The sequence below is a fragment of the Temnothorax longispinosus genome, chromosome 12, assembly GCF_030848805.1.
Source record: "Temnothorax longispinosus isolate EJ_2023e chromosome 12, Tlon_JGU_v1, whole genome shotgun sequence".
NCBI lineage: Eukaryota > Metazoa > Arthropoda > Insecta > Hymenoptera > Formicidae > Temnothorax > Temnothorax longispinosus.
In genome coordinates this window covers 4615300-4624555 of record NC_092369.1, presented here as the reverse complement: position 1 = coordinate 4624555, position 9256 = coordinate 4615300, and the positions used below count along the sequence as shown (strand labels likewise).

The 9256-nt window shown below is 40.4% G+C and overlaps 1 protein-coding gene across 1 annotated transcript; it reads right to left on the bottom strand.

Moving 5' to 3' along the window:
* Nucleotides 1-2683: 2683 nt before the first annotated feature.
* LOC139822703 (uncharacterized) lies at nt 2684-5626 on the bottom strand. The gene is made up of 3 exons (XM_071794654.1): nt 5616-5626; nt 2898-4251; nt 2684-2854 (listed from the first exon to the last, which is right to left on the bottom strand). Exons 1-3 carry the CDS (start codon nt 5624-5626, stop codon nt 2684-2686), a joined length of 1536 nt encoding a protein of 511 aa, XP_071650755.1.
* Nucleotides 5627-9256: the final 3630 nt, after the last annotated feature.

The window sequence follows — 9256 nt, the reverse complement described above, 5'->3', positions numbered from 1 at the left end:
TACATACATACATACGTAGCGGCGGAAAGTATTTTGACAAGCACAATTTATAGAAAATAAATGTTTATTTCTGAAACAAAGTTATAATATGTGTCCAAAGGCAACAATGCCTCTCAGTAAAAATGAAAGAAAAAAAATATAACATTTATAAACGAAAACTACGTTTTTTTTACATTTTTTAAACAAATGTGGAAAGAAAGTATTTTGACAACACCATTATCTGTTGAAAATTTTAAACAAAACCTGTAATTAACCATCAAAAATTAATTTGACTGCACCAGAAGCTTTAATATTTAGTGGCAAAGCCCTTAGATTTAATCACAGCCGCACATCTTGCCGGCATAAAGTCAATAAGTTTGGTGATCACTCTTAATGGTATTTCCTTCCATTCTTCTGCAAGACAGGCCATCAAATCTTGTTTTCTGGAGAATTTTCTTTTTCTAATCCGTCTATCTAACTCTTCCCATAAATGTTCTATTGGATTTAGATCGGGACTTTGACTTGGCCACTCTAGAACTTTAATCTTCTTAGATGTAAAGAACTCTTTTACATGTGCAGAGGTATGTTTTGGATCGTTATCCTGCTGAAAAATCCAGTTTCTGACAAGGTTGTGCTTAGCATAAGGGAGCATGTAATTCTGCAGTATTTCACAGTAACAAAATCGGTCCATGATGCTCTTCACTTCGACTAACGGACCGACTCCTGAATAAGAGAAGCAGCCCCAAACAATGACATGGCCACCACCGTGCTTAACAGTCGGTACCTGATACTTGGGGTCATCTCTTTTGTTTGGAGGTCGTCTAACATACCTTATGCCATCAGATGAGAACATATTGAACTTACTTTCGTCGCTCCACAGTACACGAGCCCACTCCTTACTAGTCCAGTTCTTGTGTTTTTGGGCAAATTCGAGACGCGCCTTTCTGTTCTTTGCGGATATAAATGGCTTTTTGGAAGGACGTCTGCCAAACAAATTTGCGTTGCGAAGGTATTGTTTTACAGTGGTTAAACTGATGTCAAGACTGTGATTCTCATTTAAATCTCTCTTAATGTCAACTGCTGTCAGACGTGGGTTAGCGACACTCATGCGGCGGATAATTCTAGATACCCTGTCAGTAAGTTTTGGCGGTCGACCCGATCTTTGTTTGTTGCTAACCGAGCCTGTGGACTGTTACGGTTCCAAACCGAAATTATTTGTCTGCTCAGATTAAAATCCCTCGCTACTTGAGCTTGAAATTTTCCATTTTTCAATGCTGCAATAACAACCAATTTTATGTCGTTGGAGTATTCCTTTTGTTTTGGCATAGCTCCTGAACGTAAACAAAACATAAAATAAGCAAAAACCGTGAATAAAGTAACTTACGTGAGCCCCTGCGTGTCGCTCTTAAACGAAACCCACTGTGTCAAAATACTTTTCGACTTACAGATTAAAGATAATAGCGGCACCTCGGAAACGAAACATCCACCCGATCAAAACTGATTTTGTCGCCGCTGCAGACTGCAGAAAAGTGTTTACTAACAACAATTTCTACTACGCAGCGCGTACGGTGTGCGCTCTACCGGCAATAAACGCTTTGTCAAAATACTTTTCGCCGCTACTGTACATACATTACATTACATTACGTTATACTATTACATTTTATACATACAATACACTACGTTTTCGGAGGGGGTATTTGATAATGTCCCCACGGTAACGTATCGATCGAATCGGGTATAATGTATCGCTTATCGTCGTACGGACTCAGAGCAATTTCGTCTCGCGGATGTGCACTTCATGCAATTTTGATCTTATACAGAACTGCTGTCGCGTCATTTCAATTTCGTCCTTCAGACACCGCGTGTAATCGTCGAACGTTATAGTACGCGCTACGACGTTACACTTGACGCCTTTTGCTTTTTTAGTGTCTTTTTTACCATCCACCTTCAACGCATACATCTTCGCTCTAAGTCCAACGTCATGATTCCGTCCAAATTCCGTCATGATCGCGCCATTGTTTTCGTCTTTCATTAAGCCTGGCACTTTCTTGTTCTCAAGTGGTATATCGTACGCGTTATCTACCGGATAATCAGTTGTATCAAATCTGTCAATGTCGCGTTTCATCGTCTCGTACACGTCGTCGCACTCGATGTGGTATATAAGGCTGTCCGTATCGGTGTACATAACTTTACACTTGTCGCGATATAACGGTAACATGTACTCGTGATGAAATACAAACATGTCTTGGATATATCGAGGATGCACATACCTACGTAGATTGGTTTGTTGAACTTCACCTCGAGTTTTCGCATTTCTATTGCTACTAGATTCTCCGAAAAAACGCTCCTGCTGTGAAAGTTTGGTTTCGCGATCATTGCCTCCGCACCGTATCGTCCGTCCCAGTATGTTAATAATCTTACATCGACGTGATTGCGCACATTCTCCATAGTTTTACCAAATACAGCGTTGTTCATTAATTTATACAAATTCTTTTCGAAATCGTTTTTGGCTAGTGTTCTAAATTTTGTATTAAGTTCGATGTAAGCGCGGAGCCACGCAGATTGAGTAAATTGCAATACGCGATGTATCTTTGTGACGCGAAGGCCATGGCGCGTGCACTGCTGTAGGTTGTGATAATGAATGATTTAACGCTCCTTATTGTATAAAGTCGCGAGAAGTTTGTTCTCTCGTTTGCCGGGCGGCTTATCGCTCGTCCTTCGGACAGAACGGTAGATCAGCGTGCGCATCATGCAGACACTGTGGATACTCGAGATCAACTTCGAGAATATAACCTGTGGGTGAATCCGAAGCGATCGCGTTCACGTCGAAGTTCGAGATGTTGTTGACCCATCGAAAATCTGCGTTGGGCAGTGGCTGACACATCGCCCAGCCGTACAAGTTGTTTACATCGAAATACATCAGGTACGACGATGGTTTCGATGGATCGTGAGATTGCATGTATGTACTTGTTATTGGCTTGCGCGTATCTACCGGAACATTGACTGAGGCCGCCGCGAATACCACGTTCGATAAACATTACCATATCAATGTCTGTGAGCAGTTCGAAATTTATGTGCGTATGTTTTAACATAGCGTCCCACGTGAAACCCGGTAAAGTGTAATAATGCGCTGGATCGAGTCCATAACTCGCGACGCAGCTATCGCAAAAATTTTCAAATATGTCGGCCAATAACAAGACATCGGTCTTTAGATACAGATTGCTGTATTCACCCAAAGTTTGAATAGAGAACCGTTGCCAGACGTTCACGGCGTGCGCGTAATCGCTCTCGGATACAGTGTCACCGGTCAAGGAACTGTAAAATGAATCGCGCGGTGGTAAACATGTATCCTCCAGCTTTTCGACGCAGTCAATGTACTCATACGGAAAGACACCTTTTCGCGTCAATAATTCAAAATCGTTGTCGGATAACGTGGAAAATTTTGAACGTATAATTTTTAATTTATTATTATCTAGGAAAGATGACAATTTTGCGAGACTCGCGCTCAGAAATTTATACGAGTCGATAAATCTTAACTTTATATCGTTTCGCGAATCAAATCTTTCCGTGGTGTCTTTCACGTGTTTAGTAAATGAGATGTACTTTTCCTTTGTTATAGGCAGTACATCGATCTTGCCTTCGAACGCGGTAGCTATCTCCTTAATAATGAAATGCGCGTCATAGCCTGACAGATTGTGGAATATTACTGGGATGAAGTGAGAATCCTTATAATTCAAATTGCATGTCGAATGTGCGGGACCTCGATACCTACCGGTTAAATGACAGTGATCGCGTACCCGCGTGTCGTTTGGCGCGAACGGTTTCTCGCACACGTGACATTGCGCCGCGATGTTAAATTTTTTCCACTCGTCTCGCGTGAAATCCGCCATGGGTACATTGTCGGACAAGATGTTTTTTACGCGATGCGCTAATCCTTTGAGTTCCTCGGCGAACCACGCGATGCAATCATTATCACGACGAAATCGATATGCGGATAATGAGTCGTCGTACGAGCACCGTACGTAATACCCGACGCTAAATACCTCATGGTGTTGGTATATGCCGGACGTTTCAGGATCCGCTGTCGTCTTCCCCAAGGTACATTCCAAGTCGGCGTATACGATAAACGGAACTCGTTCTTTCCTGCCGTAGTTGTTGAATTGCAGCCACTTGTCGTTATCGCTCGGTAACTTGATCGCGCAGTCGTTCATTTCCCAACAGTCGATGGTGTGGGCTTCCAATTTCTCGCTCGTGTAGAAATAGTGGAAACATCTGTAAATAATGAAATTTTTTATATATCTTTTACGTAAAAATTATTTTTATTTTTTATTAGGATGTATACTCACCGATCGCAAAAGTATTTTCGGCTATGGTGCGTGCTCAATTGTGAGCTAACGAGACGCGATAAATTTTTTATCCAGGTAAAATGTCCTACGTTAGCATCTTGCGGATCTTCCACGTACAACAAATTTATGTGTTTGTTGTTTATCTTTCGATCGGTGAGCCGTATTGGAAGGATTGTATGTTGATCCTTGTTTTTTTTCTGATGGCATATACGTTGATTGAAATGCCGTTGAGATCTTCAAATTTCTTAATTTGACGCATCGACATTGGGAATTCAATGCCTTGTAAAAATACTGTTTTATAATGTGGGTATGAAGATATTCTATTTGTATTAATCTTGGCTGGATGTAGAGCAGCCACCACTGATCACATGAAACATGCATTGTCCATTGATTCCACGTTGATCACTGCTTTCTTTAATTTAATTTCTTCCGGTAAATCGATGTAACACCCCGCGTGCAATGGATTATATTTGTTTATATTTAGCATTAAATTATGTATACGCGACAACGCCCACCCGCTGTCACGTTTCTGGAATTCCAGCGATGCTAAAGTGGGCTCGATAACGCGCAACTCATACCACTCTTGCAGATCGGACTCGCAAAGAAGTTCATAGCTTCTCGAATAAATACTTTTGTTTGCGCGTTTATCGCCCGCCACAAACTCACCGTTGAACATTGTGTATGTTTTTACACTGTCATGTTGTTGTATGAGGTTCCGCACATGATCGAATACAATGTTTCTTGCATCCTCGAGAAATTTTCGCGGTTCAATGTGATCGGTATTGATCACCGCACCAGTCAATATGCGACTTTCGAAAGACGTATTGTTAAGTTGTAATTATTTTATATTGTTACCTACTTGCGAATTCTAACTTACCGACTGTAATCTTATATCTAGTTATAACTCTTGGTCTAGTCTCATTCGTTCTATTCTATGCCAAAGATTAAGATGGTGGAATGTCGATCCGTTTGTATTACGATATTTCTGTGATTAGACTAAGGTCCTAAATTGATTGTTATATCAAACTGCTGAGTCTGTATTCTTTGAAATATTGAAAGGTACTGTATCAATTATATTAATATTACTTTTGTGACGTACTTAAATGCGGTACTTATATGTTACAGGCGCCTTTCAATATAACCTAACATATTTTGTAATACTCAAGACAAATATATGATAGTCTTTGTACTGTATACATGGAAGTTGATTTATTCCTGGTCCTGTGGATATACACCCATTAACAACAGGTTATGGGCCCAGATATGCTGTATTAAAATTGTCGGACTTACAGTATATCCATCTACGACCCAGTCAAACTTCCCGCCTGGCAGTGTCCTCGAATCGGATCACGCGGGAGTATTAACGGCGATCGGCCGCGAGGCCTCACGCCACTCTGACACGCTTGGCTCTAGAACACCGTGACCGCCGGGGCACGAAACCCTCGGGGCACGCGCTCCGCCTAACCGAGTAAGTAAGGAAACGATGAAACGATGAACACAACGTCAGTCATCGTTCATCGTTGGTCATTCACAGTAAACGAATTGTCAGATATACAAACGTCATGGATTCCATCAAGTCGCAAATGGAAACTTTGTCTGAGGACTCGCAAGGAAATGTCAATTATATATCCTGGAGGTTCAAATTGAACTTGACGCTAAAATCGAAAGGTTTGTTTTTAGTAGCGACTGGAGGTGAACAAAAGCCTCTCGGACCAGACACCGATGCTGCTGTTAAAATCTGGATTAAGCAAGACCTTGATGCTCAAACCTGCATAGGATTAAACGTTAGTAGCAACATAGCCAAGAAAATTGCAAACTGTACGTCGGCAAATCAAATGCTTGACAAACTTGAAACCTTATATGGTAAGAAGTCTGATCTCACTGTCGAAGGTTTGCAAAGACAGTTCTTTAATTTTAAGTATGATGTCAACAAATCTGTTATTGAAAATTGCATGACGATACAACAATGTGCCGAGGATTTAATTGCTGAAGGAGAAGAGATGAAAGAAAGCTGGATTATAACGAGAATATTAGGGATGTTGCCACCTAAACTTTATCATTTCCGTACTGCCTGGGACAATGCTGCAGCTGCTGACAAGAATCTGAGTAAGCTGTTTGAACGTCTACGACTGGAAGAAGACAGATTGAACGAAACCGAACAGTCAAATGAAACCAAGTCTCAAAATGCTCTTATTTCCAAGCAAGGTAAGAGATTCGAAAAGTCAAATTCACAAGGAAACTCGGCTGTTGTATGCTTCAAGTGCGGTATGAAAGGACATGTTAAGAAATATTGCAAAAATAAGCCGTGCGCCAAGTACCTGAATTATTGCAAAAATAATTACGCCTGCAATACTTGCAATCAGAAAGGTCACTTTGCCAAGGATTGCCCCAAAGGAAATTCTAGAGAAAGTAGTAGCAAGAAAAGTGACAAATCCGAAGATAATGATTCCAAGGAAGCTAACCGTCGCGCACTCATCACTATTGGTCTGTCAACGGCAAACATAAATGACATAAACACGAAGCAAAACTGTAATGACTCATGGTTCCAAGATTGTGCTGCCACACAGCACATGACTCCTCGCATGGATTGGCTGAAGAACTATGTTATTTTTGAGAAACCTACAATGATAATAATCGGCGATTCTACTAAATTGGAAGGAATAGGAATGGGAGATGTGGAAATGGAAGCCTTCAACGGTGAAGAATGGTACAAAATCGTACTTCAAAATGTACTTTATGTTCCGAGGATGACTTTTAATCTTTTCTCGGTCACTCAACTGTTGGACAAAGGTTATCGCCAGACTGCGACTGCTGATCGATCTATTTTCACAACCCTTGATAAAGAAATAGTAGCACTTGCCAAGCGTAAAGGAAATCTGTACAAAATGATGTTCCGTCAAGAAGAATCTGACAAGTGCCTGCTGACTGTCTCCATTAAAACCTGGCATGAAAAACTTGCTCATCAAAATGTCAAATATGTAAGAGACATTCTGAAAAAGAATTCCATTAAGTTTGTTGACGATTGGAACGACTATGTGTGTCCAGGTTGCGTTTACGGAAAACAACACCGTATTTCTCATCCGGCAAACTACAAGACTGCAAATCAACCTTTGGATCTAGTTCATGTCGATTTATGTGAGATGAATATTAAGTCTCTAGGAGGAGCAAAGTACTTTCTTCTGTTCAAGGACGATTTCTCGCATTTTAGAACAGTTTATTTCCTGAAAACAAAGGATCAAGCTACCGGAAAACTCAATATTTTCCTAAAAATGGTTGAAAACCAGTTTGAAAGAAAATTCAAGTGTCTCAAGTCAGATAATGGCACTGAAATTAAAAATGCCGATACTAAAAAACTTTTAGAAGAGCTTGGAGTATTCCACTCAAGAACAAATGTTTATACGCCTCAACAGAATGGCCGTATTAAACGAGAAATGCGCACAGTCGTGGAAACGGCTCGATCTGCAATACACGCGCAAGAATTAAACGAAAACCTGTGGGCTGAAGCTGTAAACTACGCAGTCTTCACTTTAAATCAAACAGGAACGAGTTCACTGAAAGACAAGAGTCCCGCAGAATTGTGGTTTGGTCGCAGAGTTGATGTCAGAAAATTGAGAAGTTTCGGATGCGAATGTTATGTATTAATTCAAGACCATAAACGGGCCAAAACTGAAAAGAAATCGAAGAAAGGAATTTTTGTCGGCTATGATCTGGACTCGCCGTGTTATAGGATCTATATATCCAACGAACGTGACATCGTTACTTCTGACAATGTAATCTTTGACGAGAAAATTGGAGTCGAAAAAGGTTACACTGAAATTGAAGCTTCGCTGACAGAAAACGAAAACGAAAGTTCAAGAGAAGAATCCATAAGTTCTGAAAAATCCAACCCTGAAGACACAAACAATGATCAATCGCCTGACTATTCAGACTGTCATGATTATGATGATTCTGAAAATGATGATTCGGATGATTCGCCTGCTCCGACTGAAAATAAATCTGTATCATTGAACTTACGTGATCGTCGAAACCTGAAGAAGCCAGTCAAACTCACAGATTATGTCCTAAACTATATACGTGGAGGAAATAGAGCAAACGCAGCTATGATTGGAGAAGTTGAAGATATTCCTGTATCCAAGACTCTGAAAGATGAGAAGTGGCGTAAAGCGATGTCTGAAGAATTTGATTCCCTAATTAAAATGAAAACCTGGAAATTGGTGAAAACTCCAAAGCACGTACAACCGCTGACCTGTCGCTGGGTCTTACGTCAGAAACAAGATGGTCGATTTAAAGCTCGTCTGGTTGCCAGGGGTTTCGAACAAGAAGAAGGAATCGACTACTTTGAAACGTTCAGTTTCGTCGCTCGCCATGGATCGATTCGATTAATCCTAAGTCTTGCAACTTCTAAGAAAATGACACTGATGACCTTTGACATCAAGACAGCCTTCTTGCATGGCGAATTGAAAAAAGATATTTATATGTATCAACCGGAAGGCTTCAACGATGGAACTGATTGCGTTTGCAAACTACTTAAAAGTATTTATGGGCTTAAACAAGCACCGAAAAACTGGAATGAGAAATTTTCCAAATTTTTAAAATCACTTGGTTTCGAAAATACCGATGATGATCCTTGTATCTACTACAATGAAGATAAAAGTATGATTTTTGCTTTATTCATAGATGATGGATTGTTCGCAGGAAAATCTGAAAAGGACATGATTGAAATCTTGAATCGACTGAATCAAAAATTTGAAGCAACTTTCAACACTGACCACCAAGGAAGTCTCTCATATCTAGGCATGCAAATACAAAATGGACCAACTGGAATTTTTGTGAACCAGTCAAAATACACAAAGAGGATTCTGCATCGTTTCAACTTTGACTCATTGAACCCTGCATCTACTTCTATAGAACGTGGAATGGTCACTGATGAA

Excerpts from the sequence above, each read along its gene's own strand:
- LOC139822703 (XM_071794654.1), bottom strand. Across the intron at positions 2,855-2,897 it reads AAACCATCGTCGTACCTGAT|CCACTGCCCAACGCAGATTT; the intron begins GTATTTCGATGT and ends GCGATGTGTCAG.